The 13,583-nt window shown below is 39.1% G+C and overlaps 1 protein-coding gene across 1 annotated transcript in view; it reads right to left on the bottom strand.

The window, feature by feature from the left end:
* The window catches only part of AK9 (adenylate kinase 9), a 129,635-nt gene that overhangs the window by 40,279 nt on the left and 75,773 nt on the right, over nucleotides 1-13,583 (bottom strand). Inside the window, exons 23-25 of the mRNA XM_055534737.1 lie at nucleotides 7,041-7,253; nucleotides 5,142-5,402; nucleotides 3,087-3,211 (exon numbers count right to left, since the gene is read on the bottom strand). Coding sequence (XP_055390712.1) covers nucleotides 3,087-3,211; nucleotides 5,142-5,402; nucleotides 7,041-7,253 — 599 coding nt within the window. The remainder of the gene's footprint in view (nucleotides 1-3,086; nucleotides 3,212-5,141; nucleotides 5,403-7,040; nucleotides 7,254-13,583) is intronic.

Genomic DNA, 13,583 nt, shown 5'->3' with positions numbered 1-13,583 from the left:
TTCATTGAGAATCCTTTTAGTCATTTTTCTCCTAATGATGTTACTCTTCCCTCGTTCTTTTTGTAACCAGTGACAATTATTAATGTTTTCGTGGCTCGTATGTGTAGGATGATTATATTCAAATAGGATCATCAAACTTGCCCAAGTATGATAAAACTTTAAGAATCATGAAAATCACATGGAATGTTAACACATTTTCATTAGGGAATATTTATAATACAATCAGGTTTGGAGAGGGCTTCCCAGGTCACAGTGGGAAAGAATCTGCTTGCTAATGCCGGAGATGCAGGAAACATGGGTTCAATCCATGGGTCAGGAATATCTCCTAGAGGAGGAAATAGCAGTCCACTCCAGTATTCTTGCCTGGATAATCCCACGAACAGAGGAGCTTGGCGGGCTACAGTCCATGGGGTCACAAAGAGTCGGACACAAATGAGTGACTGAGCACATACCCAGGCTTGGAGAACTTGGCTTGGTTTAGTTAGGTCCGTTTTTGAATGAACGTATTCTGTTTCTCTAAAATTTGGTTTAACTATTTATATTTAAATATACATTTTCTTCTTCATATGAATAGGGTTTTCAAGAACATTTGATAGTTTTAGCTCTTAACAGGCATTTAGAAATGTTGTATCCTTTCTAATTAAACGGGCAAATTTATATATATTGCCTTAAGATATGTTTCCTTTTCTTCAGAGATGCCTTCAGCAAAATCTCTTCTGTTCTAGTCACTTCTTTGTCAATGACATCTAAATCTTTACCTCTACATCCAAGCTCTTTTTTGAATTTTTATTTAGAATTTTCAACAAAACTGCCTAGTTTCTCTATCTGAGTGCCCTTCAGGAGTTATATATGCATCATACTATCAAAAATCATGCTCACTGTTACCCTTCTACATGGCTCTTCCTCTGACTCACTAGGGTCCAGGGGCCAAACTTCAGAGACCCTTCAACTCCCTCCTGCTTCTCACATACAGTAGTTAAGTCTTGGCAAACCCTCTTCTGAATCAACATTTTCATTTCTACCATTATATCTCAGTAATGTAATGCAATTAGCTATACCTCAGTAACTAATAGGAGAAGGCAATGGCAACCCACTCCAGTACTCTTGCCTGGAAAATCCCATGGGCGGAGGAGCCTGGTAGGCTGCCGACTATGGGGTCACACAGAGTCGGACGCGACTGAGCGACTTCACTTTCACTTTTCACTTTCATGCATTAGAGAAGGAAATGGCAACCCACTCCAGTGTTCTTGCCTGGAGAATCCCAGGGACGGGGGAGCCTGGTGGGCTGCCGTCTATGGGGTCACACAGAGTCGGACACGACTGAAGCGACTTAGCAGCAGCAGCAGTAACTAATAAGCTCTCTCTAGGATTGAGGCCGTTTAAAAATGTGCTGATTTTTTCCTAATTATAAAATCAATATATTTCACTATAGAAAATAAGAAAGAAATAAAAGCACAAAGAAAGGACAAAATTATCCGTAATCTCATATCCAAGAAGTTATCGACATTTTGTTTTGTTTCTTTCTAGTTTGTTCTTCATTTGTTGAACTTTCTATCATAAATAACTGTGTATTCTCTTTTTTTAGTTTAACATTATATACTAAAATTTCTCATGCTATTACAAACTTTTCATTATATTAAGTTTCAATGGTAGTGCTAATGTTCAGCTATTTTATTTAGGCTTTTAGAATTTCACTTTTTACTTTTCTTCAATCCATATGTTTGGTTTTTTTTTCATGTGTGATGTAAGATTAGGAGCTCAGTTAATGAAGAACATCCATGACTATGTTGTCGCAAGCAACATGCCTAAGTTTACCTCAACTATTGATCTAATTTAGGGAATAAGAAATTAAAATTAAAGTGACTAATAATCTCACTTACTCAGTTAGGTCAGGGACTAAGTAAAAGAATGACCAGAGAAGCACTGGGACCTGCTAGTTTTTTTTTTTAATTCTAATTGATATGGTTTCCTTATCTCCAAAATGAGAAAATAAAAGTTCCTGTCCCATAGGGTAGTTATAAGGATCAAGGAAATTAATATGAATACAATATAGAAGAACAGTATTTTACACACAGTAAGTTCCATATACGTGTTTGCTATTAGCAGTACTGTAAATATCATTTCACTTTCTTCTGGTGGATATACAAAGTTTTACATTCTGGTGACCTGTAACTCTTAAATTTGTTCTGTCTGGGGTCAAGTTGTTCCTGGCTTTTGGTAAAGGTATAAGACTATGGACAGCTATTAAGTGATGTGAACAACAACCGCAACATAGAGTGTTGCTCACCAACCAGTAATATGGGGGTTAAATCACAACCCACTGCAGTCACTTACTGACAATGCACCCTGAAAAGAATTCAGAATGAAAAAATAGGGTGTGGCATTCTGTCTATTGGATAAATGGGCCCCTAGATAGTAGACTGCACATCTCAGGAAGGATTTCAATGACCGCAGATTCTTGCATTTTCCCATATGTAGAAAAGCACTAAAATCATTAACATGGGATATTTGTTCTTCATGATTAGCAGTAATCTTTTTATCAAGATGTATGCTTAACTACATGTATTTCTTAATCATGACTGAGCTTCCCTGGTGGCTCAGATGGCAAAGAATCTACCTGCAATGCAGGAGACCTGGGTTCGATCCCTAGTCTTGGGATCAATCCCTGGCCAGGGGTCTTGGGAAGATCCCCTGAAGAAGGAAATGACTACCCACTCTAGTATTCTTGCCTGGAGAATCCCATGGACAGAGGAGCCTGATGGGCTACAGTCCATAGGGTTGCAAAGAGTCAGACATGACCGAGCGACTAAGCACACACACACAGCCACGACTACACATTATAATCCCCTGGAAGGCTCCAATGTCTAGGTCCCCCTTGCACCTCAAATTTTAATTCAATTGTTTGGAGCCTCTGGCATCAATATTTTAAAAATAATCTCCTAGATGTTTTTAATGTATGGAATCACTAGTTTACATTGGAGTAAAGGAGAAAATTCTTAACTTTATGTTGGATTACATTTTTAACATTTAAGAATAAAGCAAATGAAAGTCAATAAGTGTATAAAAGTCTATATAAATTAAGATACCATATTGGTTCCTTAAACCACCACTCAGAAAGAATTGCTTCAAGGATTTCAAGAGGCAATGGCTCATTTTCTGTTAGGTTTAATCTGATTGCTTCTTCTTCTTCTGTAAGTTGCACTTCCTGAGGCTACAAACAAAAATTATAAAACAAACAAAACTTAAAATTCTATATTAATAAATAGTAATATGTTACATAGTTAATATAAGACCTGTTTTTCTCAGGTCACTTTTCACTGTTGTTTGTAAGCATTTAAAAATCTGAGTACTTTTCTTCAAACCAATATCAGTTCAGTTCAATTCATTCACTCAGTCATGTCCGACTCTTTGCGACTCCATGGACTGCAGCACGTTAGGCCTCCCTGCCTATCACCAACTCCTGGAGTTTTCTCAAACTCATGTCCATTGAGTCGGTGATGCCATCCAACCATCTCATCCTCTGTTGTCCCCTTCTCTCTCCACCTTCAATCTTTCCCATCATCTGGGTCTTTTCCAATGAGTCAATTCTTTGTATCAAGTGGCCAAAGTATTGGAGTTTCAGCTTCAGCATAAGTCCTTTCAGTGAATATTCAGGACTGATTTCCTTTAGGATGGATATGAAATTATACTTACTATTGCTAAGAGGCGGAGAAGGCAATGGCACCCCACTCCAGTACTCTTGCCTGGAAAATCCCATGGACGGAGGAGCCTGGTAGGCTGCAGTCCATGGGGTCGCTAAGAGTCGGACACGACTGAGTGACTTCACTTTCTCTTTTCACTTTCATGCATTGGAGAAGGAAATGGCAACCCACTCCAGTGTTCTTGCCTGGAGAATCCCAGGGACGGGGGAGCCTGGTGGGCTGCTGTCTAAGGGGTCGCACAGAGTCGGACACAACTGAAGTGACTTAGCATAGCATAGCATAGCATTGCTAAGAGGAGCTACTAGCAAGTAGCAGGACTAATTTTAATTGTCTCATCATTTTTACTAAAACCAAGATCAATCTATATCACACACCTATAAAGGTTAACTGATTTTTGTCACCTATCTTATAACTACTCAATCTAGATCCTGATTAAAGGATGGGCCAGGCAGGCAGTCATCTAATATAATCTGTACCTGTGTCCATTTATAGAAGATAATTTGGAAAAAAAGGGTTCAGATATATCAGAAATGGTTAAAAGGAGAGTTAAAATAATGAACTTTCTCTATATGCCCATATAGAAACCACCTAAGAGATACATTGAGGGCAGGAGGAGAAGGGGTGACAGATGATGAAATGGTTGGGTGGCATCATCGACTCAATGGACATGAGTTTGAGCAAACTCTGAGAGATGGTGAATGACAAGGAAGCCTGGCATGCTGCAGTCCATGAGGTTGCAAAGAGTCAGACATGACTGAGTGACTGAAGAACAAAAAGATACATACAAACTTTCTTATGAGGAATCATTAGAAATTAATATTTTGAGATCTCTACTGGTGCAGGGGAAGATTTTTTATAGTATTATTAATAAATATAAAACACAGAACACAATAACAGAAATCTTATCATCTAGATCAGACATCTCAAATAACATTGTTGTTTAGTCACTAAGTCGTGTTGGACTCTGCAACTCCATGGACTATAGTCCACCAGGCTCCTCTGTCATGGGATTTCCCAGGCAAGAATATTGGGGTTGGTTATCATTTTCTTCTCCAGGAGAATCTTCCTGATGCAGGGATTGAACCTGCATCTCATGAATTGGCAGATTCTTTATCACTGAACCATCTGGGTAGTCCATCAAATAACAGCCCCAAATAAATGCTATACAACACTCTTGTCAGGGAAAGCTTTTCTGTTTTTCATTGGAACTCATGTAAAACTCAGTTTTTCATGTAAAACTCAGTACTCTATATTCTAGATGAGTAGCAAGGTCTGTATTTAACATATTGAGAAGATGACTCTTAAGTTATTTTTATGGGCTATTTTTTTTTTTATTTCTTTGAAATTTTATATAGAGAGTTTTATACTACTTATATTCTACTCCCTCAAAGTAACACCAGTAAGCACAATTATCTGCAAAGAAAGTATTAATATTCCTACCAGCTTCTTTATATTTTCTTCCTCAGTTGTAACATTGGCCTGAATTGCAAGCTCTTCAAGTTCTTGTTTTACTAATTGTTCATCCTCAGAATCGTCCTCAAATTCAGGTCCCACTTTCTTTTCAGTTTTGAGCATTAGTTTTTCTTGAAGAAATTCTTCAAACTGAATATGAAAAATGCCCAATTTTTCTGCCAGCTGTCTTCCACAGACAGTTTTGCCAGAGCCATGGGGACCGAGAAGGCATATTCTTAATGGCGGAGCCTGAAATAGGGGATAAGTCAAGGATGGGGGTAGAGGAGAGGGACAGTGAAGAAGAAGAAGCTTTAAGAATTTAGAAAACCTTAGGCTTATTAACTGCTCTCCCTAAGACTGAATTAGCACTTCACAAACTCAAGGATGTTTTGACATTAGAATACCAATTAACATGATTCATGGCATCAACCATGATCCTCAGGGAGCATCAACAAATACAGAGCATCTTGATATCAAGTGCCAAAAGGCATTTAATAAAATAAAATTAATTTTGTTTCTTTTAAAAAGTTTTAATTATGGAAGAATGCAAAGACATTTTCTTAGTACGATAAAAACACCACCACCACCACCACCAAAACCTTTCTACCAAACAAAAAGCCCTCTGATACAGGAATGTTAGAGGTGCTCTTCATTAAATTTGTAATCTCTGTATTGGAGATAAACTGAAAGTAGTGAAAGTGTTAGTCGCTCAGTCATGTCTGACTCTTTGCAACCTGTGTGGACTGTAGTCCGCTAGGCTCTTCTGTCCATGGGAGATAGGGAAGCCCCCAAACCAGAGAATCCACAGAGATCCAGGTGTATGGACTGTCCACTGATGCTCAAGCTGGTCAGGAACAATGATGAGATTTGGGATGAAGGAGCAGATAAATCTTTTGTAAATGTGGGGCAATGACTCTGATATTTATAGGTGACAGCAGGAGTGGGAGATGGTGATATATTTGGATGGAATGAGCCTCAAAGGGGCTGGCAGTAATGGATTTTGAGCAGCAGAGGGAAGCAAGCACAGCCTCATCATCTTTTGTCCTTGTGAAGGTAATGGTCAGAGAAGAGTTTAAAGGTGTATGCAATAGCCATGAAAATGGCCCAAATTATCCAGAAGAGTTTAAATTGTGTTTTACATGTTCTGTTGAACAAGGCATCAGTATTATTGAAAGTCCTGACAATATGTTGTTTAGTGGCTGAGTCATGCCCACCTCTTTGCAACCCCATGGTCTGTAGCCTGTCAGGCTCCTCTGTCCATGGAATTTTCAAGAATACTGGAGTGGGTTGCCATTTCATTCTCCAGGGTATCTTCCATACCAAAGGATCAAACCCACCTCTCCTGTACTGGCAGGCAGATTCTTTACTGCTGAGACACTAGGGAAGCCCCACAACAATATACTGTGATTTATAATTTTGATCTTGTAATCCCATTCTAGGGAACTATACTAATAAAATAATTAAGAGAAAGAAAGAATGATATGCCCACAGATTTCCTAAGTACTATTTCATATCCATAATGGCAAAATCACAATATTGTGAGGAAAAAAGTCTAACAAGAAATTAGATGTTAAAATGGTACATCAAAATGATTAGGAAATAAAATAAGTCCAATAAAATTACAAGCAATAAATTCAACTGTGACTTTCTATAAAATACTTCAGCTAAAAAAATATGTGTTGGTTTGATGTAAGGTATTACTGAAGAAATAAAATAGATAATTAGATTATGTTATATTCTAAAAAGTTGTTCTTAAAACCTAGATATTGCCACCATACTGTTTTATTATACTGGTGACTTCACTATTGAGTAAAATGGTGGAGACTGGTAACAAGTCTCTAAACAAGGATGCAGGAGCATTCATCAGGATGGGAATATTGTTTTCACCTTTAATGGTTCATCATGAGCCACATACTCCTCAGGCTGCTCCAAAAACTTTTCTTTAGCTTCAGGACTTGAAAAGTAATAGATCTTTTCTCGATATTTAGCTGCTTCTTCTGGGGTGCCTGGTTGTAGGACGAAGTTTTCTTTGAGAGCCACTGGACAAAAGTGCTTTGTATCTCCCAAATGCCTTCTCTTCTCCTTAATTATATCTTCATTCTAGAAATATCATTCAAAGTTTGGAGAACACTATTAATGCCCTGTTCTCATAATACTAAAGAGGGAATTATAAAAATGCATCTTTGAATAGTATTTAATCCATAACAATATCCCTTTAAAACAATCCACAAAAGACCAGTTCTTGTACTATTTGAATTCGTCAAAAAATAAGTTTCTTATATTCCTCTGAGTTCAAATCCCAAGTGTCTTTATTTTATAAAGAAAATGAAGCAGCACTGAGAATGAAGGTGTCCCAAGCCCTTTATAGACAAATGTGTAATAAAACCCCTTGTAATGTGTGGATGCAGGGTCACTGTGAAGTCAGTTTCTAAAATAAAATTATTTCCAAGAAGTAAAAGCTGAGTCAGGGTCACAACTTCTTAGTCATTGAAAATGAAAATGGGAGATGTCTCAAGATTTGCTTTGTTTCCTACTCAGTGGATATATAATCAAATACTTTGGGAAAATTTTATTTTATTCAACTGGAAATGCGATAGATGAAGAAACCATGTGTAAAGTCCCTTAAGGACTCCTGTATTTAAAGTAAGTGAAAGTGAAAGTTGTTCAGTTGTGTCTGACTCTTTGCAACCCCATGGATGGTCCATGGAATTTTCTAGGCTAGAATACTGGAGTGGGTAGCTTTTCCCTTTTCCAGGGGATCTTACCAACCCAGAGATCAAACCCAGATCAAACCCAGGTCTCCCCTATTTCAGGCAGATTCTTTAACAGCTGAGCCATAAGAGAAGCCCAGGAATACTGGAGTGGGTAGCTTATTCTTTCTCCAGGGGATCTTCCCAACCCAGGAATCAAACCAGAGTCTCCTGCATTGCAGGCAGATTCTTTCCCAACTGAACTATGAGGGAAGCCCTATATTTAAAGTAAAGTATATTTTAAAAATAATTTTGTGTTGTACAATGCATGCTTGCTGTAAAAATATTCAAAACGTAACCACAATGCATGAAGAGTGAACATTTCCTCTCAACTTTCTCTTCCAGTACTGTCTTAAACACTTAATCATTTTATGTGTATTCTTTCAGACTCATTTTTCTCAGTATAGCTTACACATTTACATACAAAGACACAAATTTAGGCACAAATACATTATTTTTTAAGATAACAACGAAATAATACTTTGCATGACTATTCTACAACACGCCTTTTTTTATTCCCCCAAACAGGATGTAAAAAACAACTTTCTGTAAATGTGCAAAACTAATCTTTACTTTTCTTGTGTCACTCATTCAATTTTTGTGTCAGGGTTATGCAAGCTTCAAAATGAGCGGGAAAGTATTGAAATTTTTCCATGCTATGGAAGATTTATAACATAAGACTTATCTAAACAATAAGAAAAGCCCTATAACTCCCTACAGTTATTTTTGTTTGTCCAGCTTTTATCGTTCATCTTAAGCACATTTTAGTAATTTGTATTTTGAAAATGCTTTTCATTTTGACTTTAAAATTTGTTAGTATAAAGTTGTAATTTAAAATGAACCTCTTTCAAATCTGATTTCTGTTCCAAATGTTATTTACTCCTCCTTCTTTTTACCTCATTTTACTTGCCAGAGGTTTGCCTATTTTATTGCTCTTGTCAGTAAACCAATTTTTCATTTTTTTTGAAGGTAGGCCTACTGCTTTTATTTGGTCTTTTTTTCCTATTTCATTAATTTTTGCCTTTAACTTCCTTCTTTTTACTTTACTTGGTCTATTTTGTTATGCTTTTTTTCTCTAGGTTCTTGATTTGAATGCCTAATTAATTTCTCTAGTCTTTCTTGTTTTTCAATAAATGCACTTAAAGTAAGGTTGCCAGACTTTTAGCAAATAAAAAATGAAGGCTCACCAGTTACATTTGAATTTCAGTTAAAAAAAAAGTGAGATATGTCTGTAATAGTGATAAGGATTGGGGCGTCTTGGAGCAAGGGATTCTGGGAAGATGGTGCTCTAAAGACTCTCCTCATTTCTCTACCACCTCCTCAGTGTTTAACTGCTAGAGCAGGTGGTGGTTGGCCTCTGTGGACGTCTGAGGGCAGACAACTGTACAACACTCTTCACCACTATGGACTGGATGAGTATCTGGAGACAAGCATCAGAGGGACCAGAGCATCGGGATGGCAAGTCTTAGGAGGAATTTTCCCTGTAGAAATCTGTGGGTTTCCTGGGGAATGTTGGCATCAGCAACTACCACCCTTTGTGGTCTCTGTGGCCTGCAAGAGACCAAGAAGGAGCTGTATGGGTGGGAGGAGTCCTCCCTGACCCTGCATCCGGGCAAGTATGAGGAATTCAGGTCACTGGGCTTGTCTCAGGCCTCAGCAACGAATAGGTGGCCTATCTGTCGCTATACTCCTGAATGCTGGGGAGAAAAGTCCGTTTGCCCTTCATAAATTTTGAGGATGTTGTCACCTAAAGCACTCCAGCAAGACTTGTGAACTCCACTGAGCCAAAAAAGAAAAGAAAAGAAAAGAAAGAAAGAAAACAACCAACCCTCTCAGGAAGCCTAACACACACTGGAAGAAGGGATGATAAATTAGGAAGAGTAAAAGTGAGGTAAGTCGGAGGAGCTAAGATGGCGGAGGAGTAGGACGGGGAGAACACTTTCTCCCCCACAAATTCATCAAAAGAACATTTAAATGCCGAGTAAATTCCACAAAACAACTTCTGAATGCCGGCAGAGGACATCAGGCACCCAGAAAAGCAACCCAAGTCTTGGAAAGGAGGTAGGAAAAAAATATAAAAGACAAAAAAAGAGACAAAAGAGGGAGGGACGGAGTTCCATCCCGGGAAGGGAGTCTTAAAAAGAGAGAAGTTTCCAAACACCAGGAAACCTTCTCACTGCCGAATCTGTGCCGAGCCTTGGAAGCACAGAGGGCAACATAACAGGGAGGAAATATAAACAAACAATTAAAACCCGCACATTGCGAGCCCTACGGTAACTCCCCCAGCGGAGAAGCAGTGCAGATGCCTGCATCCGCCATTAGCAATCAGGGGGCTGGGCAGGGAGGAGCGGCGCAGGCTGCATCGCAAGGATCTGGCCTGAATACCCCGAGCGCTATCTGAGTGAAATAATTTGGGCTAGCAAACCAGACTGTGGGATATCTACCACGCGAAAAGCCAGCCCTAACCTAAGACACCGCCAGGCCCGCGCAGGGAACAAAGGACTGAACAGAGATAGCCGGCGGCAGACCATCCCCCTCCTGTGACAGGCAGCCAGAGCCGGAAGGGGACAATCGCAGCCCCCGAGAGACATTATCTATAAAACTGTAAGCAGGCTTCTTTGCTAAATAAAACTTCTTGGGGGTCTGGACGGTCAACATCTGCCTGAGAAGGTGTGCCGATTGCAATCCTAGATAACGAGCGGCGGGGAGGCGATAAGTCGCAGCAATCGCGCGCCCCAAACACCTCATCACCTGAGCTGCTCGGATCTGGGAAGGGCACAAAACGCAGGTCCAACCGAGAGTCTGCACCTCTGAGGACCACCCGAGTGCCTGAACCTGAGCGGCTTGGACCTGGGAAGTGCAGGCAGCCCAGGGCTGGCCTTGGATGGTTCCCGGCGGAGCAACCTAGAGCCTGAGCAGCGTGGGCAGGGAGGCTACATGCGCCGTGAACTGGTGGGGGGGGGGTTCGGGGCGGGGGGGGGGGGGGGGCAGACCCAGTGTGGCTGAGGCACTGCGAGCACACACCAGTGTTATTTGTTTGCAGCATCCCTCCCTATCTCCCCACAGCGCTACTGAACAAGTGAGCCTTAAAAAAAAAAAAAAAAAAAAGTGTCCTCCACCGTCCCCTTTGTGTCAGGGCGGAAACCAGACACTGAAGAAACCAGCAAACAGAAGAAGCTATAACAGAGGGAACCGCCTTGGAAGCTACAGGCAATAGATTAAAACCCTGTGGTTACTACCAACTACATAGGAAGGGGCCTATAGATCTTGAGAAATATAAGTAGGACCAAGGAACTAGCCAAAAATGAACTGAACCCACAATACTCACGACAAAACCGGAGAAAGTCCTAGATATATTTTTACTATTTTTATGATCATTCTTTCTTTCTTTTTTTATTTTTATTTTTTTTAATTAAAAAAATTCTTTTTAAGTCTTCTATTATTCCTTTAATTTACACTTTTATAACCGATTACTTTGCAAAAAAAAAAAAAGAGAGAGAAGACCCTATTCTTTTTTTTAAAGCAAACTTCATATATATCTTTTTTATAATTTTTTGACCTTGTTTTTTTTTTTTTCTTTTTTTTTCCCTTCTTTTCTTTAACATTGTATTTTTGAAATTCCAAACTCTACTCTAGATTTTTAATTTTAGCTTTTTGGTATTTGTTATCAGTTTTGTACCTATAGTTTTTTTTTTATAATTTCTGTGACCCTTTTTTAATTTTTCTTTTTCTCTGTTTCTTCTTTTCTTCTTTTAAATAACATTGTATATCTGAAATTCCAAACTCTAGATTTTTAATTTATGCTTTTTGGTATTTGTTATCAATTTTGTACCTGTATTTTCTTTATAATTTATGTGACTTTGTTCTTGTTTGGTTTTTTGTTTTTTTTTTTTCCTCTCTCTCTCTTTCTTTTTCTTCTTCTTCTTTTAACATTGTATTTTTGAAATTCCAAACTCTACTCCAGATTTTTAACTTTTGCTTATTTGTATTAGTTATCAATTTTGTACCTATATTTTCTTTATAATTTTCATGACCTTGTTTGTTTTTGTTTGTTCGTTTTTTCTCTTTCTTTTCCTTCTTCTTTTCTTTAACATCGTATTTTTGAAATTCCAAACTCTACTCTAGATTTTTAATTTTTGCTTTTATGTATTTGTTACCAATTTTGTACCTTTAAAAACCCAATCTTCAGTACCCATTTTTCACTAGGGAGCGAGATTACTGGCTTGACTGCTCTCTCTTCCTTTGGACTCTCCTTTTTCCCCACCAGGTCGCCTGTGTCGCCTCCCTAACCCCTCTCTACTCTACCCAACTCTGTGAATTTCTGTGTGTTCCAGATGGTGGAGAACACTTAGGGAACTGATTACTGGCTGGATCTGTCTCCCTCCTTTTCATTCCCCCCTTTTATCCTCCTGGCCACCTCTGTCACCTTCCTCCTTCTTCTCTTCTCTGTATAACTCTGTGATCAACTCTGAGTGGTCCAGTTGTGGAGTGCACATAAGGAAGAGATTACTGGCTAGCCCACTCTCTCCTCTATTGATCTCACCCACCTCATCTCATTTGGGTCACCTCTAACTCCCTCCTCCCTCTTCTCTTCTCCATGTAACGCTATGAACCTCTCTGGGTGACCCTCACGGTAGAGAAACTTTTCATCTTTAACGTAGATGTTTTATTAATGGTGCTGTATAGAAGGAGAAGCTTTGAAACTACTGTGAAAATAAGACCGATAACTGGAAGCAGGAGGCTTAAGTCCAAACCCTGACTCCAGGGAGCTCCTGACTCCAAGGAACATTAATTGGCAGGAGCTCATCAAATGCCTCCATACCTGCACTGAAACCAAGCACCACACAAGGGCCAACAAGTTTCAGGGCAAGACATACCAAGCAAATTCTCCAGCAACAAGGAACACAGCCCTGAGCTCCAAGATACAGGCAGCCCAAAGTCACCCCAAAACTATAGACATCCCATAACTCATTACTGGACATTTCATTGCACTCCAGAGAGAAGAAATACAGCTCCACCCACCAGAACACCGACACAAGCCTCCCTAACCAAGAAACCTTGACAAGCCACCTGTACAAACCCACACAGAGTGAGGAAACGCCACAATAAAGAGAACTCCACAAACTGCCAGAATACAGAAAGGACACCCCAAACTCAGCAATTTAAACAAGATGAAGAGACAGAGGAATACCCAGCAGATAAAGGAACAGGATAAAAGCCCACCAAACCAAACAAAAGAGGAAGAGATAGGGAATCTACCTGATAAAGAATTCCGAATAATGATAGTGAAATTGATCCAAAATCTTGAAATCAAAATGGAATCACAGATAAGTAGCCTGGAGACAAGGATTGAGAAGATGCAAGAAAGGTTTAACAAGGACCTAGAAGAAATAAAAGAGAGTCAATATATAATGAATAATGCAATAAATGAAATTAAAAACACTCTGGAGGCAACAAATAGTAGAATAACAGAGGCAGAAGATAGGATTAGTGAATTAGAAGATAGAATGGTAGAAATAAATGAATCAGAGAGGATAAAAGAAAAACGAATTAAAAGAAATGAGGACAATCTCAGAGACCTCCAGGACAATATTAAATGCTACAACATTCGAATCATAGGGGTCCCAGAAGAAGACAAAAAGAAAGACCATGAGAAAATGAAAATGCTTGAAGAGATAAT

The sequence above is a fragment of the Bubalus kerabau genome, chromosome 9 (genome assembly GCF_029407905.1).
Source record: "Bubalus kerabau isolate K-KA32 ecotype Philippines breed swamp buffalo chromosome 9, PCC_UOA_SB_1v2, whole genome shotgun sequence".
In the NCBI taxonomy this organism is placed as follows: domain Eukaryota; kingdom Metazoa; phylum Chordata; class Mammalia; order Artiodactyla; family Bovidae; genus Bubalus; species Bubalus kerabau.
Note: the sequence above shows the minus strand (reverse complement) of the source record. Positions and strands in the feature narration are given on the sequence as shown.